This window comes from Oncorhynchus mykiss, chromosome 6, assembly GCF_013265735.2.
Source record: "Oncorhynchus mykiss isolate Arlee chromosome 6, USDA_OmykA_1.1, whole genome shotgun sequence".
In the NCBI taxonomy this organism is placed as follows: Eukaryota; Metazoa; Chordata; class Actinopteri; order Salmoniformes; family Salmonidae; genus Oncorhynchus; species Oncorhynchus mykiss.
The window spans coordinates 11144230-11166730 of record NC_048570.1 but is presented as its reverse complement, the minus strand read 5'-3'; the positions used below and the strand labels follow the sequence as shown (position 1 = coordinate 11166730).

General features: G+C 42.0%; 1 protein-coding gene across 2 annotated transcripts in view; it reads left to right on the top strand.

Annotated features, from left to right (window-relative positions):
- LOC110525094 (glutamate receptor ionotropic, delta-2-like) overlaps positions 1–22501 on the top strand; it is a 653889-nt gene that overhangs the window by 74462 nt on the left and 556926 nt on the right. For both annotated transcript variants that reach the window (XR_005052012.1, XM_036979367.1), the window contains exon 2: positions 19418–19573. Coding sequence is in view for 1 of the 2 variants with exons in the window: in XM_036979367.1 (XP_036835262.1) it covers positions 19418–19573 (156 nt within the window). In the remaining variant the exon portion in view is untranslated. The remainder of the gene's footprint in view (positions 1–19417; positions 19574–22501) is intronic.

The window sequence follows — 22501 nt, the reverse complement described above, 5'->3', positions numbered from 1 at the left end:
CCACAAACATGGAAGCACAGAATGATCTATAATGTCATTGCATGTTGTAGCATTACTATTTCCCTTCGCTGAAACTAAGGGGCCCCAGACCATTATTCCTCATCCACCAAACTTTACAGTTGGGACTATGCATTCGGGCCGGTAGCATTCTCCTGACATCCGCCAAACCCAGATTCATCTGTCGGACAGCAAGATGGTGAAGTGTGAGAACGCGTTTCCACTGCCAAAGAGTCCAATGGTGGCGAACTTTACACCACTCCACCACTCGACGCTTGGCATTGCGCATGTTGATCTTAGGCTTGTGTGCGGCTGCTCGGTCATGGAAACCCATTTCATGAAGCTCCCGACGAACAGTTCTTGTGCTGACATTGCAGAGGGCGGTTTGGAACTCAGTAGTGAGTGTTGCAATAGTGAGTGTTGCAACCGAGGACAGTCCCGTTCTGTGAGCTTTTGCGGCCTACCACTTCGCGGCTGAGCCGTTGTTGCTCCTAGAAGTTTCCACTTCATAATAACAGCACTTCCAGTTGATCGGGGAATCTTTAGCAGGGCAGAAATCTGACAAACTAACTTGTAGGAAAGGTGGCATTCTATGACGATGCCACGTTGAAAGTCACTGAGCTCTTCATTAAGGCCATTCTACTGCCAATGTTCGTCTATGGAGATTGCATGGCAGTGTGCTCGATTTTATACACCTGTCAGCAATAGGTGGGGCTGAAATCATTTGAATTTGAAGGGGTGTCCGTATAGATAGTGTATATAGAGAAAACCCATGAGACATCATTCGTGTAGGCCTTTTGATATGAGGTCATTACAATGGATATATTATTTTCTTGTCTGCATTATTCTCTAGCCTTTACCTGAAGTTGTATAATACCTTTGAACACACTGTGCTGCTTTCAGCTGATTTAATGTCTACCAAACACCCCAACAGCATCTGAAATGGCAAGAAAGAGTTATGTGTGTGTCTGTGTGTGGGTGTGGCACGGGGTACACTCCACAGATGTAGTGACACAGCGATGAAGCCTGTTCCTACCAAGGAGGTGGATATCCAGCAACACTGCTGAAATCCCCCCCCAACCCTCTGCCCACCCCCACCCAACCCTCTGCCCCCCCCAACCCTCTGCCCCCCCCACCTCTGCCCACCCCCACCTCTGCCCACCCCCACCTCTGCCCACCCCCACCTCTGCCCACCCCAACCCTCTGCCCACCCCCACCCAACCCTCTGCCCCCCCAACCCTCTGCCCCCCCCCAACCCTCTGCCCCACCCCACCCAACCCTCTGCCCCCCCCACCCAACCCTCTGCTCACCCCCACCCCACCCTCTGCCCACCCCCACCCAAACCTCTGCCCCCCCCACCCAACCCTCTGCCCCCCCCCACCCAACCCTCTGCCCCCCCCAACCCTCTGCCCCACCCCACCCAACCCTCTGCCCCGCCCCAAGCATCTATGTCTTTATGATGTCAAAGAGCCCTGGTCTAATGGGAAACGGACCCTCCCAGGCCCCATCCAGCAGAGCCATTTAAGCCCACTTTGATTAAATGTCAGGAAGAAGGTGTCTCCACAGCCGGGGAAAGTGAGGGACAGTCATGGAGAGGCTTTAGATTGGCTCAGTAAATGATGAAGGAAATTCATTTACATGGTAATAATGAAAGTGCGTGTTGAGCCAGCAGGAGAAGGGAAAATGGCACGTGTGGTTTTCACAGTGCAAATCATGTCCCCTTTCAAGTTATACACAAAGACGGATAAATTAGAGGGAACCACAGATTCCGCAGATGCAGATTGCTGATACACACACACACACACACACACACACACACACACACACACACACACATAAACATAAACATGGTTGAAGTTGAAGGATATGGATCTAGTCCTACCCTACAAGTTCTTGGTTCCTTCCTCCATGAGAATCTCTTTAATCTATTTCAGGCACGCATGGCTCCCTAATGACAGTGGCTGTGGTGACCTCCCTCAACAGTGCCCACACACACACACCATTATATTCCTGCTCTGTGACTCTCCCTGCCTGGTGCAGAGGTGGAAACCCAGCCAGTCTCATCACAGATAGATATTGAAGAAGTCTTTCTTTACATGCATACGATCAGTTATTAATGGGTGACTGTGCGTGGCCGCGGCTGACATGCAGAGTGATATACGTGGCATTGTGTTGCTGTTTCTATACAATGCTCTATCAGTCCATTACTGCGCTCCCCTGGACCTCCCGGTGCCCATTTATCGCCCTTGTCTCCCAGGTGTCAGCCACCACATCCTTCTCCCTAGCGTGGCATGGGCCGTAAATCTGACCGCCTTCACACGCGTGCACTCACAGGCCTCCCCTAAACAGCAGCCCTCCAACCCCACCCCTCCGGTCAAGAGGAAACTAATGAATCATTATCATTACACAGCGCCATCACCACATTGCTTTCATGATCACATGGGGCCCACCAGCGCACGAGCCATGTATTGGTCATACACACAGAGATCCTATTAAATTAGATGGGCTATGTCATAATCCCTCAAAGTTCCCGAATGGGGTGAAAATGGCAGCCATATTGGTCAGGGAGTAATCGAAACCAGTCCAATTCGAATGAATGGCAATAGAGGTATATCTTGATTTTACTATTGCAGGAAAGTAAAAGTGAGGCATGTAATATATCAGAAATTGTGTAATGAAATTATTGTCAACCTGAAATAGTCAATTATAAAATACAAATGCTCTTTATAAATAGCATCTAAAATATGTGTAAACAGACCATAAATGTCAAAATTGTAGTTTTCTTGGAAAGTTGTGAGTACTATTATATGAATCAATATCAGCACTTGTTGCATTTACAACTATCATCAACTGATTTCAACCAGTGAATGTTGAAATATTGACAGTTAATTTGAAAAATGTAAAACTGCCTGGCTAGCTAGCTAGCTAACGAACATTCATTGCAGATAAACTCTTCAAATTCATTATTTCCATTTTAGTATTGTTATATCTAATTCTATGCTTATACATCACCTACCTGTTGGAAGGAATTATACAATGTTCCTCTATGGTCATCAGCTTCTGACTGCCGTCAAGGTGGGCACCACCCCTCGGTTCCCTCTCCTCTGTCACTGCCACTGTCATCAAGGCTTTCAAATCAAATGTATTTATATAGCCCTTCTTACATCAGCTGATATCTCAAAGTGCTGTACAGAAACCCAGCCTAAAACCCCAAACAGCAAGCAATGCAGGTGTCAATCATCACCATCATTACCAGAACTACCATGGGGTTGATCAGTCACAATTGGACCAGACTAGGCTGAGGAGGCCAGTGGAGGGAATGGTATTCTGCTGTATCTTAGTGGGGATTTGCAAGTACTGTATGTGTCAGATACAGGAAGAGAGAGAGAGATAGAGTATATAACCTAAACAGGAAGGATATACAGTATATAACCTAAACAGGAAGGATATACAGTATATAACCTAAACAGGAAGGGTATACAGTATATAACCTAAACAGGAAGGATATACAGTATATAACCTAAACAGGAAGGATATACAGTATATAACCTAAACAGGAAGGATATACAGTATATAACCTAAACAGGAAGGATATACAGTATATAACCTAAACAGGAAGGATATACAGTATATAACCTAAACAGGAAGGGTATACAGTATATAACCTAAACAGGAAGGGTATACAGTATATAACCTAAACAGGAAGGATATACAGTATATAACCTAAACAGGAAGGGTATACAGTATATAACCTAAACAGGAAGGATATACAGTATATAACCTAAACAGGAAGGATATACAGTATATAACCTAAACAGGAAGGGTATACAGTATATAGCCAAACAGGAAGGATATACAGTATATAACCTAAACAGGAAGGGTATACAGTATATAGCCTAAACAGGAAGGGTATACAGTATATAGCCTAAACAGGAAGGATATACAGTATATAGCCTAAACAGGAAGGATATGCAATTAGAGTTAATAACTCTTCATTCTTTTTGCCACCAAATAAAAAACCTTCTGAATCTCGCCCCTGTTTGGACAGCATGTGACACGCCTCTTTTCCTACTCCACTGCTGGTCCAGTAGTCATCTAAATGGTCTGGAAAGGACAGGGCTGCCAGTCTGGTTCCATGTCTAACCCTGTGAGTGACATTTGAGGACGGAAGCAGCTTCCTTCACACTCCATCACTCCTTATTGCAAGTGAAATTCTTCCAGTTCAGACAATCGCTCATTAATCCTAAATGATTTGGTGTAAAGCCACAAGCTAATTAAGCGTGCTCTATTGAGTATACTGCATAATAGTAACAGAAGTGTTGGTGTTTTGCTGCAGTTGAAAGGGAACTCATGTTGATTCTCTCATTGTGTATTTCATTTACTTTTGACTGGCAGAAATACCCTTTCTTTCCATGCAGATGTTTTTTGTTCAACAGAGTAAAGGGCAAATGGTTAGTGGTGTTTTATAAAGGGAAGACAGCAGCTTCCTGGAGACGTTATTGGACTAACTGGATATTTATCAGGAAGTCAAGAGTAAACAACAACATGAAGGGAATATCAAATACATGGTTTAACATTCCCAAATCGATTTCTCTTAACTTGAACCAATTCCAATTCAAAAGCTGTTGTGTTGGAGCGATGTTGTGTTGGAGCGATGTTGTGGAAATAGCAGTGATTATGTATTGTGCATTTGAGCCATGTTGCCCTTGGCACGTAAAGCTACACTCAATGTCTTTATTCTCTCCTCTGATTAATGTTGTGACATTTGCCTTTTCCTCACAATCCAAGGGGGCCATGGTGGAGCAGAGTTTAGAGCAGGAGGAAGTCTGCTTGGAAATCAGTATGCTCTGCTGCCTTGCACATCAACAGCCAGCACAGTCACCCAGGCCTATGTCCACAGACACACACACACACGCGCACACACGCACGCACGCACGCACGCACACACACACACACACGCACACACGCACACACGCACACACGCGCACACACACGTACACACACGTACACACACGCACACACACACACATACACACACGCACACACGCACACACGCACACACGCACACACGCGCACACACACGCACACACGTGCACACACGCACACACACGCACACGCACACATACACACACATACACACACACACACACACACGCACATGCACACATGCACACATGCACACATACACACATGCGCACACACACGCACGTGCACACACATACGTGCACACACACGTGCACACACACACACATGTACACACACGTACACACGCACACACATACACACATGCGCACACGCACGCACGTGCACACACACGTGCACACACAGACGCACACACACGTGCAGACATGGATGCAAGTACAAACGCGCGCACATGCACTCACGCACGCACACGTGCACACGAACCGCGAAGGACATGTGCACACACAAACCTAGGCTTCCTTTGGGAAGTGGATTGAAAGAAAACTAATCCTCTTCACTTTTTCTTCTCTTGAGAGACATTCATCAATGTGACAATGGCCATGATGTTCACAGCGGGGCTTTGCCCTTCTTCTCACTCTGTTGCTATATGCTATGTACTGGTAACTGCCAAAAAAATGAAAACACTTGAAGCTGTTCTGGTGGCTCGTGGTGGCCCAACGCCCTATGAAGACACTCTGTTGCTATATGCTATGTACTGGTAACTGCCAAAATAAAGGAAAACACTTGAAGCTGTTCTGGTGGTTCCTGGTGGCCCAACACCCTATGAAGACACTCTGTTGGTGTTTCCTTTATTTTGGCACATACAGTGCCTTGCGAAAGTATTCGGCCCCCTTGAACTTTGCGACCTTTTGCCACATTTCAGGCTTCAAACATAAAGATATAAAACTGTATTTTTTTGTGAAGAATCAACAACAAGTGGGACACAATCATGAAGTGGAACGACATTTATTGGATATTTCAAACTTTTTTAACAAATCAAAAACTGAAAAATTGGGCGTGCAAAATTATTCAGCCCCCTTAAGTTAATACTTTGTAGCGCCACCTTTTGCTGCGATTACAGCTGTAAGTCGCTTGGGGTATGTCTCTATCAGTTTTGCACATCGAGAGACTGACATTTTTTCCCATTCCTCCTTGCAAAACAGCTCGAGCTCAGTGAGGTTGGATGGAGAGCATTTGTGAACAGCAGTTTTCAGTTCTTTCCACAGATTCTCGATTGGATTCAGGTCTGGACTTTGACTTGGCCATTCTAACACCTGGATATGTTTATTTTTGAACCATTCCATTGTAGATTTTGCTTTATGTTTTGGATCATTGTCTTGTTGGAAGACAAATCTCCATCCCAGTCCCAGGTCTTTTGCAGACTCCATCAGGTTTTCTTCCAGAATGGTCCTATATTTGGCTCCATCCATCTTCCCATCAATTTTAACCATCTTCCCTGTCCCTGCTGAAGAAAAGCAGGCCCAAACCATGATGCTGCCACCACCATGTTTGACAGTGGGGATGGTGTGTTCAGCTGTGTTGCTTTTACGCCAAACATAACGTTTTGCATTGTTGCCAAAAAGTTCAATTTTGGTTTCATCTGACCAGAGCACCTTCTTCCACATGTTTGGTGTGTCTCCCAGGTGGCTTGTGGCAAACTTTAAACGACACTTTTTATGGATATCTTTAAGAAATGGCTTTCTTGCCACTCGACCATAAAGGCCAGATTTGTGCAATATACGACTGATTGTTGTCCTATGGACAGAGTCTCCCACCTCAGCTGTAGATCTCTGCAGTTCATCCAGAGTGATCATGGGCCTCTTGGCTGCATCTCTGATCAGTCTTCTCCTTGTATGAGGGGACGGCCAGGTCTTGGTAGATTTGCAGTGGTCTGATACTCCTTCCATTTCAATATTATCGCTTGCACAGTGCTCCTTGGGATGTTTAAAGCTTGGGAAATATTTTTGTATCCAAATCCGGCTTTAAACTTCTTCACAACAGTATCTCGGACCTGCCTGGTGTGTTCCTTGTTCTTCATGATGCTCTCTGCGCTTTTAATGGACCTCTGAGACTATCACAGTGCAGGTGCATTTATACAGAGACTTGATTACACACAGGTGGATTGTATTTATCATCATTAGTCATTTAGGTCAACATTGGATCATTCAGAGATCCTCACTGAACTTCTGGAGAGAGTTTGCTGCACTGAAAGTAAAGGGGCTGAATAATTTTGCACGCCCAATTTTTCAGTTTTTGATATGTTAAAAAGGTTTGAAATATTGAATAAATGTCGTTCCACTTCATGATTGTGTCCCACTTGTTGTGGATTCTTCACAAAAAAATACAGTTTTATATCTTTATGTTTGAAGCCTGAAATGTGGCAAAAGGTCGCAAAGTTCAAGGGGGCCGAATACTTTCGCAAGGCACTGTACCTGTATGTTTGCAGCTGCTATCAGATGCCAGTGTGCACTGTCCAGTATGGTTTGCCATCCCTTGATAAATCCCTTGGTATGCAACAAGTATCTGGTCACAGATCTTAGATCTGATGTAAAATCACTTGATATTGCCCAGCTGAGGAACATTATGAGACAAATGACGAAGCTCACTGATTAAGGCGTGATTGAATGTCAGTAGAAAGATATTTTTTAGTTATTTAATTAAAAATTAATGGTATTCCAACAACTTTAAAAGCACATTTGTATGTTTGGAAACTGTTTGTTGATTACTCATAATATTTTGATTCATAATTTGTTGTGAATATATGGGTGAGCTCACGCCCACAAGTAAATTAATTTAATTCATGTTTTCATTATTGAACCGTTTGAATAGCTGATGGTTTTAGAGGTACTCTTTACCATATAATACTGCCACAGGTAAGATATGCTTTAAAGTAACTGTCCAGTGAACATCTCACTTTTAAAAGTTGGTATTCTGCTAACTCATATTCGTACCCAACTCATATGTAACTCATACTCAAACCCAAATAATGTGGTCGACTTGTCCTATACTTGTATTTGTGGCCAAAGCATAAATTGGAGAAGAAACCCCACCTCAAACTTGTATCTCAAACAGACCATTTCAAAGTACTTGCTATTTCCTCAAAGAGGATGATGTGATCCTCCTGAGGAGGATGAGCTGGTCAGTCAGCGGTCTATTCGCATGAATATTTTAATTGACCGGTATATGTTCACACCATTCTGTTGTTGGGTATGTTCACACCATTCTGTTGTTGGGTATGTTCACACCATTCTGTTGTGGGGTACTCCCACACCATTCTGTTGTTGGGTATGTTCACACCATTCGGTTGTGGGGTATGTTCACACCATTCTGTTGTTGGGGATGTTCACACCATTCTGTTGTGGGGTACTCCCACACCATTATGTTGTTGGGTATGTTCACACCATTCTGTTGTGGGGTACGCCCACACCATTCTGTTGTTGGGTATGTTCACACCATTCTGTTGTGGGGTACGCCCACACCATTCTATTGTTGGGTATGTTCACACCATTCTGTTGTGGGGTACGCCCACACCATTCTGTTGTGGGGTACGCCCACACCATCCTCTTGTTGGGGTACGCCCACACCATTCTGTTGTGGGGTATGTTCACACCATTCTGTTGTTGGGTATGTTCACACCATTCTGTTGTGGGGTACTTCCACACTATTCTGTTGTTGGGTATGTTCACACCATTCTGTTGTGGGGTACGCCCACACCATTCTGTTGTGGGGTACGCCCACACCATTCTATTGTTGGGTATGTTCACACCATTCTGTTGTGGGGTACGCCCACACCATTCTGTTGTGGGGTACGCCCACACCATTCTGTTGTTGGGTACGCCCACACCATTCAGTTGTGGGGTACGCCCACACCATTCTATTGTTGGGTATGTTCACACCATTCTGTTGTGGGGTACGCCCACACCATTCTGTTGTTGGGTACTCCCACACCATTCTGTTGTTGGCTACGCCCACACCATTCAGTTGTGGGGTACGCCCACACCATTCTGTTGTTGGGTACGCCCACACCATTCTGTTGTTGGGTATGTTCACACCATTCTGTTGTGGGGTACGCCCACACCATCCTGTTGTTGGGGTACGCCCACACCATTCTGTTGTGGGGTACTCCCACACCATTCTGTTGTTGGCTACGCCCACACCATTCTGTTGTTGGCTACGCCCACACCATTCTGTTGTGGGGTACCCCCACACCATCCTGTTGTTGGCTACACCCACACCATTCTGTTGTTGGGTACGCCCACACCATTCTGTTGTTGGGTACGCCCACACCATTCTGTTGTTGGGGTACGCCCACACCATTCTGTTGTTGGGTACGCCCACACCATTCTGTTGTTGGGTACGCCCACACCATTCTGTTGTTGGGGTACGCCCACACCATTCAGTTGTTAGGTACACCCACACCATTCTGTTGTTGGGTATGCCCACACCATTCTGTTGTTGGGGTACGCCCACACCATTCTGTTGTTGGGTACGCCCACACCATTCTGTTGTTGGGGTACGCCCACTCAATTCCAACACAGAAGAGCTTCTTTTTAACATACTTAATTAACACTTTTTGTAAGAAAAACTACTTTACTCGTATTGTAATTAATTATAGGTCATATTTCATAGAAATCTGGAAACACTAGACAATTACTTTAGTGTGTTTTAAAGCCTCCTCCTTGAAATTTGTTTCTATGGCAACTCAGTTCCGGAGCCTAGATAAAAGAGCTATTATTATGTGTTTGCAGAGGATTGGAGACAAAGTGATTGCATTGCTGATGGTTGGGAGGGAGATGTGTCTTGTAAAAGTCCTGACGGTGTTCGCAGGGCTTTGAAATCATTGTTTTTACCAGGCTGTCATTTGATCATATCCCTGTAAACTCTGATATTTAATAGTAGAATGATCATACTACTGTACAACCAGGGAGACATAACACCACAATCACAGAGGGATCAATGACATATGACACCCAGAATAGCGCTACAATGGATAGCAGTCGTTTTACAGGCTCCTGACCAATTTTGCTGTTTGATTATATATTTTTTTGCTGAGCTTAACTTTTGGTTGTACATAATGTTTCCGGCGTATTTTCCTATGACCGAAAATAGCTTCTAAAGCGATCACTAACCTTCAGAACAGCGATCACTAACCTTCATTTGGATGAAGATTTCTACTTCAACGAGTCGGAGGCTCGGGACATACTGCTCAACCTGGAACAGGCCCTAATCCCCGAGACTTGGATAAGAAGAAGGCGGAGTAAGAGAGGTCGACGTGTGGGCACCCTGACAAAACTAAGTCTGGGAGTACGTAAACCGCCTCTACCCTCCGTTCTACTGACGAACTTACAATCACTGGAAAACAAACTGGATGAGCGCCGTTCCAGATTATCCTATCAACAGGACCTGAAGAACTGGAATATCCTATGATTCTCAGAGTCGTGGCTGATGAAGGACATGGATAATACACTGTACATCGAGCTTGTTTTTCTATGCATCGGCAGAACAGCAGGGAGTAGGTGTGTCTTTTTGTTAACAACTCTAATATTAAGGAGGTCTCAAGGTTCTGCTCGCCGGAGTTAGAATATCTCATGATAATCTGTAGACTATTTCGAGTTTTCATCTATATTTTTTGTAGCTATCTGTTTACCACCACAAACCGATGCTGGCTCTAAGACCGCATTCAATGAGCTGTATAAGGTCATAAGTAAGGAAATGTTCAGCGGCGCCACTTCTAGTGGCCGGTGATTTTAATGCAGGAAAACTCAAATCTGTTTTGCCAAAATTCTACCAGAATGTCACCTGTGCAACTAGATGCAAAAAAACCCCTCTAGATCACCTTTATTTCACACACAGAAACACCATTTGGCAAATAATGTCTCAATAAAATCTCAATAAAGATGTTGTGGCAGGACCTGCAACGAGTAGTTGCAGATGGCCTCCCGGGTGGCGCAGTGGTCTAAGGCACTGCATTGCATTGCTAAATGTGCCACCTCTGTTGCAGCCGGCCGCGACCGGGAGGTCCATGGGGCGACGCACAATTGGCCTAGCATCGTTTGGCAGGTAGGGATATCCTTGTGTCATTGCGCAATAGCGACTCCTGTGGTGGGCTGGGCGCAGTGCGCGCTAACCAGGTCACCAGGTGCACGGTGTTTCCTCCGACACATTGGTCCGGGTTGGATGCACGCTGTGTTAAGAAGCAGTGCGGCTTGGTTGGGTTGTGTTTAGGAGGACGCATGGCTTTCGACCTTCGCCTCTCCCGAGCCCATACGGGAGTTGAAGAGATGAGACAAGATAGTAACTACTAATAATTGGATACCACGAAAAGGGGGTAAAATCATTTTAAAAACACACAAAAAAACACAAATGTCGCGGAGTTAAAGCAGTTCTGCATGGAAGAGTGGGCTAAAACTACAAGAAGTGTTTGGTTGCAATCACTGCAGCTAAGGGTGGCAGAACCAGGTATTGAGTGTAAGGGGGCAATTACTTTTTCGCATTGGGTGTTGCATAACTTTTGTTACTTCAATAAATAAAATAAGTATACATTTTTAGGCGGTTATTTGTAAACTCATATTCCTTTTATCTAATATTAGCTTATGGTTGAAGATATTCATATTCATATTGAAAATAATTCAAAGATGGAGGAAATCAGAAGGGGCAAATACTTTTTCTCTGCACTGTAGTGCTGTTCATTGACAACAGCTCAGCGTTCAACACCATAGTACCCTCTAAGCTCATCACCAAGCTAAGGACCCTAGGACTGAACACTTCCCTCCTAATGCGCCGCCCCTTGGTGGTGAGGGTAGGCAACATTGGGGCCCCTCAGAGTTGTGTGCTTAGCTCCCTCCTGTACTCCATGTTCACCCATGACTGTGTGGCCGCACACAACTCCAATACCATCATTAAGTTTGCTGACAACACAATGGTGATAGGCCTATTCACCGATTACAACAATCTTTACTAATGCTGCAGAAATCTGCTTTAAAGCAGCATCCACATCCATTGGAAATAGTGATCATAACATAGTAGCCATATAGTTGCCATATCTGGGAAAACCAAAGTTCCAAAGGCTGGGCCTAATATAGTGTATAGGAGATCATACAAGAGGTTTTGTAGTGATTCATATTTTTAAAGTATTTTTTATATAACTAAGCAAGTCAGTTAAGAACAAATTGTGATTTACAGTGACGGCCTACCCCGGCCAAATTGTGCATCGCCCTATGGTACTCCCAATCATGGCCGGTTGTCTGGAATTGAACCAGGGTCTGTAGTGATGCCTCTAGCACACAGATGCAGTACCTTAGACCGCTGCGCCACTCGGGAGCCCGATGCTGAAGATGTAAAGAATATTTGCTGGTCTGTGCTGTGTAATGAGGATCAACCAGACGCTGCACTTGACGCATTTATTAAATTGCTTATTCCAATTACTAATAAGCATGCACCCATTAAGAAAATGACTGTAAAACTGTTAAATTCCCATGGATTGATGAGGATTTGAAAAATTGTATGTTTGAGAGGGATTAGGCAAAAGGAATAGCAAATAAGTCTGGCTGCACAGCCCATTGGCAAAGGTGCTGTAAATTGAGAAAGCATGTGACTTAACTAAACAAAAAGAAGAAACTACACTATGAAACAAAGATGAATGAATATAAAGTGATAATACGTTGGAACACGTTAAATGACATTTTGGCCAAAAAGGCAAACAGAGCTTCATCATTCATTGAATCAGATGGCTCATTCATCACAAAACTCATGCCAACTACTTTCATGATGTTTTCATTGGCAAGATTAGCAAACTTAGGCATGAGATGCCAAGAACAAATTCTGAACATGCGTAACTGACTTAATTATGAAAGACAAGCGTTATAATTTTGAATTCCGTAAAGTGAATATATTGTTGTCTGTCAACAATGACAAGCCATCTGGGTCTGACAACTTGGATGGAAAATGACTGAGGATGATAGCAAACTATATTGCCACTCTCTTCAATCTAGGCCTACAGAAAAGTGTGTGCCCTCAGGCCTGGAGAGAAGTAAAAGTCATTCCTCTACTCAAGAATAGCAAAGCACCCTTTACTGTCTGAAACAGCCGACCAATCAGCTTGTTACCAACCCTTAGTAAACCTTTGTAGAAAAACATTATTTGACCAGATGCAATGCTATTTCACAGTAAACGGATGAACAACATACTTTCAGCATGCTTATAGGGAAGGGCATTCAACATGCACAACACTTACACAAATAACTGATGATTGAAGAACACAGAGGGCGGTCTTTAATGGAAGCCTCTCCAACATAATCCAGGTAGTGTCAGGCATTCCCCAGGGCAGCTGTCTAGACCCCTTACTTTTTTCAATCTTTACTAATGACCTGCCACTGGCCTGTGTGTCTATGTATGCTAATGACTCAACACTATACACATCAGTTACCACAGCAAGTGAAATCACTGCAACACTTAACAAAGATCTGCAGTCAGTTTCAGAATGGGTGGCAAGAAATAAGCTGGTCCTAAATATTTAAAAAAGTTAAAAGATTGTATTTGGGACAAATCATTCACTAAACCCTAAACCCCAACTAAATATTTTATAGAATAATGTGGAAATTGATCAAGTTGAGGAGACTAAACTGCTTAGTCATAAAAATATTGATACAACGGTAGCTAAGATGGGAAGAGGTCTGTCAATAACATAGCACTGCTCTGCTTTCTTGACTTTGCTATCAACAAAACAAGTCACACAGACCCTATTCTGGTCTCACTTGGACTGATGCCCAGTCATATCATGAAGTGCCACAAAGAGGGACATTACAGCAAATTACAGCTGGCTCAGAACAGAGCAGCACGGCTGGCCTGTAAATGTACACCAAGAGGTAACATCAATAAAATACATGTACATTTCTCCTGGCTCAAAGTAGAAGAGAGATTGACTGCGTCACTATTTGCGTTTGTGAGAGGTATTTACGTGTTTAAAGCACCGAGTTGTCTGTTTAAACGACTAGCACACAGCTCAGACACCCATGCAAACCCCACAAGACATGCCACCAGAGGACTATTCACAGTCCCCAAGTGCATATCAAACTATGGGAAGCACACAGTACTATATAGAGCAGGGTTGGGCAATTCCAATCCTCAGGGGCTTGATTGGTGTCACAGTTTTACCCCAGCCCCAGCTAACACACCTGACTCCAATAATCACCTAATCATGATCTTCAGTTTAGAATGTAATGTGGTTAATCAGCTGTGTTTGATGGGGATGGAGAAAAAGTGTGACACCAATCAGGACCCAGAGGACTGGAGCTGCCCACCCCTAACATAGAGCCATGACTACGTTGAACATTACTCCACATCAAGTAACTCATGCAAACAGTAAAATCAGATTTGAAATGAAACAGATAAAACTCCACACACACACACACACACACACACACACACACACACACACACACACACACACACATGTTAACACATGGCATCTACACACAAGTACATTGCATTATTGTTATATTGCTGTGTTATGGATTTTGTATTGTAGATACTGTATGGTGTGGTAGAGTAGTGTGTAATAATGTGTTGTATTGTAGATATGTAGTGGTAGAGTAGTGTGTATTAATGTGTTGTATTGTAGATATGTAGTGGTAGAGTAGTGTGTATTAATGTGTTGTATTGTAGATATGTAGTGGTAGAGTAGTGTGTAATAATGTGTTGTATTGTAGATATGTAGTGTGTAATAATGTGTTGTATTGTAGATATGTAGTGTGTAATAATGTGTTGTATTGTATATATGTAGTGGTAGAGTAATGTGTAATAATGTGTTGTATTGTAGATATGTTGTGGTAGAGTAGTGTGTATTAATGTGTTGTATTGTAGATACTGTATGGTGTGGTAGAGTAGTGTGTAATAATGTGTTGTATTGTATATATGTAGTGGTAGAGTAATGTGTAATAATGTGTTGTATTGTAGATATGTTGTGGTAGAGTAGTGTGTATTAATGTGTTGTATTGTAGATATGTTGTGGTAGAGTAGTGTGTAATAATGTGTTGTATTGTATATATGTAGTGTGTTATAATGTGTTGTATTGTAGATATGTAGTGGTAGAGTAGTTGTGTAATAATGTGTTGTATTGTAGATATGTTGTGGTAGAGTAGTGTGTATTAATGTGTTGTATTGTAGATATGTTGTGGTAGAGTAGTGTGTAATAATGTGTTGTATTGTATATATGTAGTGTGTTATAATGTGTTGTATTGTAGATATGTAGTGGTAGAGTAGTTGTGTAATAATGTGTTGTATTGTAGATATGTAGTGGTAGAGTAGTGTGTAATAATGTGTTGTATTGTAGATATGTAGTGGTAGAGTAATGTGTAATAATGTGTTGTATTGTAGATATGTAGTGGTAGAGTAATGTGTAATAATGTGTTGTATTGTAGATATGAAGTGGTGTAATAATGTGTTGTATTGTAGATATGTTGTGGTAGAGTAGTGTGTATTAATGTGTTGTATTGTAGATATGTAGTGGTAGAGTAATGTGTAATAATGTGTTGTATTGTAGATATGTAGTGGTAGAGTAATGTGTAATAATGTGTTGTATTGTAGATATGAAGTGGTGTAATAATGTGTTGTATTGTAGATATGTTGTGGTAGAGTAGTGTGTAATAATGTGTTGTATTGTAGATATGTAGTGTGTAATAATGTGTTGTATTGTAGATATGAAGTGGTGTAATAATGTGTTGTATTGTAGATATGTTGTGGTAGAGTAGTGTGTAGCCCTGGTCTTAGTATTTTGTGTTTTCTGTATTATTTTGGTCAGGCCAGGGTGTGACATGGGTTATTTATGTGGTGTGTTTTGTCTTGGGGTTTTTGTAGGTCATGGGATTGTGGTATTGTAGAGTTGTCTAGGTAAGTCTATGGTTGCCTAGAGTGGTTCTCACCATATTTAGGCAGCCATATTCTTTGAGTGTTTCGTGGGTGATTGTTCCTGTCTCTGTGTTTGTTTGCACCAGAATAGGCTGTTTAGGTTTTTCACGTTACGTTTATTGTTTTGTATTGTTCGTGTTTATCTTTTATTAAAGATGTATCGAAATAACCACGCTGTATTTTTGTCCATTCACCGGAAGAAAACCTTAACAGTATTGTAGATATGTTGTGGTAGAGTAGTGTGTAATAATGTGTTGTTTTGTAGATATGTAGTGGTGTAATAATGTGTTGTATTGTAGATATGTAGTGGTAGAGTAGTGTGTAATAATGTGTTGTATTGTAGATATGTAGTGGTGTAATAATGTGTTGTATTGTAGATATGTAGTGGTGTTATAATGTGTTGTATTGTATATATGTAGTGGTGTAATAATGTGTTGTATTGTAGATATGTAGTGGTGTTATAATGTGTTGTATTGTATATATGTAGTGGTGTAATAATGTGTTGTATTGTAGATATGTTGTGGTAGAGTAGTGTGTTGTATTGTAGATATGTAGTGGTAGAGTAGTGTGTTGTATTGTAGATATGTAGTGGTAGAGTAGTGTGTAATAATGTGTTGTATTGTAGATATGTAGTGGTAGAGTAATGTGTAATAATGTGTTGTATTGTAGATATGTTGTGGTAGAGTAGTGTGTAATAATGTGTTGTATTGTAGATATGTTGTGGTAGAGTAGTGTGTTGTATTGTAGATATGTAGTGGTAGAGTAGTGTGTTGTATTGTAGATATGTAGTGGTAGAGTAGTGTGTAATAATGTGTTGTATTGTAGATATGTAGTGTTGTAATAATGTGTTGTATTGTAGATATGTAGTGGTAGAGTAATGTGTAATAATGTGTTGTATTGTAGATATGTAGTGTTGTAATAATGTGTTGTATTGTAGATATGTAGTGGTAGAGTAATGTGTAATAATGTGTTGTATTGTAGATATGTAGTGTTGTAATAATGTGTTGTATTGTAGATATGTAGTGTTGTAATAATGTGTTGTATTGTAGATATGTAGTGTTGTAATAATGTGTTGTATTGTAGATATGTAGTGGTAGAGTAGTGTGTAATAATGTGTTGTATTGTAGATATGTAGTGGTGTTATAATGTGTAATAATGTGTTGTATTGTAGATATGTAGTGGTGTTATAATGTGTTGTATTGTAGATATGTAGTGGTAGAGTAGTGTGTAATGTGTTGTATTGTAGATATGTTGTGGTAGAGTAGTGTGTAATAATGTGTTGTATTGTAGATATGTACTGGTGTAATAATGTGTTGTATTGTAGATATGTAGTGGTAGAGTAGTTGTGTAATAATGTGTTGTGTGATGTGTACTGTTGTGTAATAAACCCCAGGAAGAGTAGCTGCTGCCTTGTCAGGAACTAATGGCGGTCTGTAATAAACCCCAGGAAGAGTAGCTGCTGCCTTGTCAGGAACTAATGGCGGTCCGTAATAAACCCCAGGAAGAGTAGCTGCTGCCTTGTCAGGAACTAATGGGGATCCATAATAAACCCCAGGAAGAGTAGCTGCTGCCTCGGCAGGAACTAATGGGGATCCATAATAAACCCCAGGAAGAGTAGCTGCTGCCTCGGCAGGAACTAATGGGGATCCATAATAAACCCCAGGAAGAGTAGCTGCTGCCTCGGCAGGAACTAATGGGGATTCATAATAAACCCCAGGAAGAGTAGCTGCTGCCTTGGCAGGAACTAATGGGGATCCATAATAAACCCCAGGAAGAGTAGCTGCTGCCTTGTCAGGAACTAATGGGGCTCCATAATAAACCCCAGGAAGAGTAGCTGCTGCCTTGTCAGGAACTAATAGGGGTCCGTAATAAATACAAATACAAGGACTGACTTTGTCCCTCAATGTGTTTTATAGTTCATCATGGATTTTACCTGTATTGTTTCAATGGTCAATGTAGTTTCCCACGGTCCTTCTAGCACCATTTACTTGATGATCTGATAGGTCAGTGAAGAGTGTGAACAAATATCACACTGACCTGCACTCGGCCCCAAAATGTGAGCATAGCTCCAAATTGGTCAGTTTACTGTATGAATCACCAATCCGTATCATACACACCATATATTTCTAAATGAGGACTATTTGCTGGTCAGCAAACTGCATTTCGCATTGCTTCAGTGAGCAGTTTAAACAGTTACTTGCTGCAGGCAACAACCAGAGAGGAAATGCATGGCCAGAAGAAGATATACAGTATATATATATATATATAGAAAAGCTGCGGGTGGTAATGTGATGGATTTATTTGGATTCCTGCACCATGTAGGTGGTTTGTTTCCTGTATTGTATCCATCCATTGACTCTGGCATACTTTCCGTTTCCTCTCAACGTCAACAGTGAAGAGGCGACTCCGGGATACTGGTCTTCTAGGCAGAGTTGCAAAGAAAAAGCCATATCCCAGACTGGCCAATAAAAATAAAATATTAAGATGAGCAAAAGAACACAGGACAGAGGAACTCTGCCCAGAAGGCCAGCATCCCGGAATCACTGTCTTCACTGTTGACGTTGTGACTGGTGTTTTGCGGGTACTATTTAATGAAGCTGCTAGTTTAGGACTTGTGTGGTGTCTGTTTCTCAAACTAGACACTCTAATGTACTTGTCCTCTTGCTCAGTTGTGCACCGGGGCCTCCCACTCCTCTTTCTATTCTGGTTAGAGCCAGTTTGCGCTGTTCTGTGAAGGGAGTAGTAGACAGCGTTGTATGAGATCTTCAGTTTCTTGGCAATTTCTCGCATGGAATAGCCTTCATTTCTCAGAACAAGAATAGACTTTCAGAAGTTTCAGAATAAACTTATTTGTTTCTGGCTATTTTGATACTGTAATCGAACCCACAAATGCTGATGCTCCAGATACTAGTCTAAAGTCTAACTAGTCTAAAGATGGCCAATTTTATTGCTTCTTTAATCAGAACAACAGTTTTCAGCTGTGTTAACATAATTGCAAAAGGATTTTCTAATGATCAATTAGCCTTTTAAAATGATAAACTTTGATTAGCTAACACAACGTGCCATTGGAACACAGGAGTGATGGTTACTGATAATGGGCCTCTGTACGTCTATGTAGATATTCAGATATTTCCAGATACAATAGTCATTTACAACAAAACAAGGACATTTCTAAGTGACTCCAAACTTTTGAATGGTAGTGTATTTTGCTTCCATTGATTTCTATTGGTTCTATTGGTTCTTTGGATTTCTATTGGTTCTATTGGTTCTTTGGATTTCTATTGGTTCTATTGATTTCTATTGGTTCAATTGGTTCTTTTGATTTCTATTGGTTCTATTGGTTCTTTTGATTTATATTGGTTCTATTGATTTCTATTGATTGTAGTTACATATACAGTATGAGACCTAAGAGACTTGCTTGATTCTTTCCTTAGTCACGTTGATCCCTCATCATTGTTCTTCCTCCCGCTTTCCTTCTTTCTCTCTCCTTCTCTCTTTGTACCCCCCCGGTCTCTCTCCTTCTCTCTCTCCTTCTCCCCCTCTCTCTCCATAGGGGCCATCTTTGATGAGTCTGCCAGGAAGGACGACGAGGTGTTCCGCATGGCCGTGGCGGACCTCAACCTCAACAACGAGATCCTGGAGACGGAGAAGATCACCATCTCCGTGGAGTTTGTGGATGGGAACAACCCTTTCCAGGCAGTCCAGGAAGGTAAGGCCTTAATCTGCCCTCACCCTCACTCTCACCCCTCCACTTGCACATCAAATTCCATTATTTTCCCTCGCCTTCTCAGCATGGTTTTTCTTTCTGTGGAGTTGCGGAGCCGTTGGCTTTGGGTATGCTTCAGCCTTGCACAGTACTGGAAGGAACCAACATTAATCCATCTTAAATGCCCTCTATTTTCAGCCCCAACCTTGATCAATGACACACTGAACTGAATATTTAACCAATAAGGCCCGAGGGGGTGTGGTATATGGCCAATATACCACAGCTACTGATTGTTGTTATGCACGACGCAACGCTGAGTGCCTGGACACAGCCCTTAGCCGTGGTATATTGGAAATATACCACACACCCCCTTATTGCTATTATAAACTGATTACCAATGCTATTAGAGCAGTACAAATATTTTTTGGGACCATACCACGTCTGTCAGCCAATCAGCATTGAGGGCTCGAACCACCCGGTTTACAACAGGTTTTATATGTGTCCCCCAGAATTACAAATCTTTTGTAATTTTAGTTGAAGATTTAAGCACCTGAAAAAGGAGTCTATTGAATTCCACTGTACTTTACCGGTTATATGTCAATCACCGTTGATATGCACTGTAGTATTCTGAATACTATCAGCTTTAATTATAAGGGTCACCATTTTGGTTTATAACCTTCCAATATTTCTCAAAATATGTTTTAATAGTATTATTACCCAAAACGCTACTAACAATTAGTTAAGCTGATATCATCAATGGCATTTGTATTCGGCGATATCTGCTAAAACATGCAGAGGTGTGGAGATATCTGCTAAAACATGTAGAGGTGTGGAGATACCTGCTAAAACATGTAGAGGTGTGGAGATATCTGCTAAAACATGCAGAGGTGTGGAGATACCTGCTAAAACATGTAGAGGTGTGGAGATATCTGCTAAAACATGCAGAGGTGTGGAGATACCTGCTAAAACATGCAGAGGTGTGGAGATATCTGCTAAAACATGCAGAGGTGTGGAGATACCTGCTAAAACATGCAGAGGTGTGGAGATATCTGCTAAAACATGTAGAGGTGTGGAGATACCTGCTAAAACATGCAGAGGTGTGGAGATACCTGCTAAAACATGCAGAGGTGTGGAGATACCTGCTAAAACATGCAGCGATATGTGGCACAAAATATAAATTAACTCCTCTCTAGAATGATATCATGATTTCATTGACCGATCATTTCTCCATTAGTTCATTACCCAATAGTTTATTTACCCAATACATTACTGGGAGCTTATAGCTTGTATAAATTATGACTCTCTTTATTCCTACACCATAGCCTAGAGTTTACTCGCCGTTAGTCACAACCTCTACTAGCCAGCCCCATCTTTTTACTAAACAAATAATATTACATACAGAAAAACATGTGTTCAACTGAACTGACCTCAACCAACTAAAAGAGACATATTTCCCAGAGTTTAAAATAGATCCCTTCCTTTCTGACATAAAACCACTGACATAACAAGCTCCTAGCATCAGGTCATATTGTCGTCGGTAATAACTCAACTCTTTTAGATCCCTAGCCTGAGAAATATGAACTCAAGCATGAAGTCTAGTTGGAACATGTTTACCTAATGGACACTAGTTATTTGTGGAGGGTGCCAGATGTGCAGTGTATTGCCATCTAGGAGCCTAGTAGTTACTACTGGTGCTTTGGTTCAAGCCTCTCTGGGGCATCTGTACCTAAGATGCTCTATCGTCTTTGAAGTAGTGATATTACTGAATACATGACATGTGTTCTGGGGTCAGCTCCTTATCATAAACTCCTGGAAGGATCTTCTACGTCTTCCATTGTATCAAAACATCTGTTATTCTGTTGCTCTTCGTACAACATTAACAAAACACAATTCGCTTTTCTAATTAAAAAAAGGCTTCATAAACCACATTTCTTGTTGTGGCGTGAAGTGTTATGATGTGGATTGATATATTACTAGAAGGCACCTCTTCGTGCAGATGCACTGATGTGAAGATAACTTATTACAGGACTGCTTTTCATTTAGAATTGTAAATAATAAACTTTGCATTGGAAAATAACACACCTTGATTCATGTCAGTGTTGTATGCAATACATAGAGTACCTGGATACCTCCATGTAAACATAGGCATGTACACTACTTTGATGAATCTGATACTATTCACAAAAAGGTCTTAACACGGCTCTTAGCAGTGACTAATCGCTATGCTCAGCACTTGCCTTTTTCACACTGACAGAACTTGTTGCTAAACCCTGGCATAACATTACAAAGGAGTGTTTATTCCCAACCTGGGACTTAGCTTCTACCATCTGCCTGGGTTTACCCAGTGAGTCTCCACTACAATGCTCTCTGTGTGTCTGACATGTCCTGTTATAAGCTTGGTTTACACAGTGAGTCTCCACTACAATGCTCTCTGTGTGTCTGACATGTCCTGTTATAAGCTGGGTTTACACAGTGAGTCTCCACTACAATGCTCTCTGTGTGTCTGACATGTCCTGTTATAAGCTTGGTTTACACAGTGAGTCTCCACTACAATGCTCTCTGTGCGTCTGACATGTCCTGTTATAAGCTTGGTTTACACAGTGAGTCTCCACTACAATGCTCTCTGTGTGTCTGACATGTCCTGTTATAAGCTTGGTTTACACAGTGAGTCTCCACTACAATGCTCTCTGTGCGTCTGACATGTCCTGTTATAAGCTTGGTTTACACAGTGAGTCTCCACTACAATGCTCTCTGTGTGTCTGACATGTCCTGTTATAAGCTGGGTTTACACAGTGAGTCTCCACTACAATGCTCTCTGTGCATCTGACATGTCCTGTTATAAGCTTGGTTTACACAGTGAGTCTCCACTACAATGCTCTCTGTGTGTCTGACATGTCCTGTTATAAGCTGGGTTTACACAGTGAGTCTCCA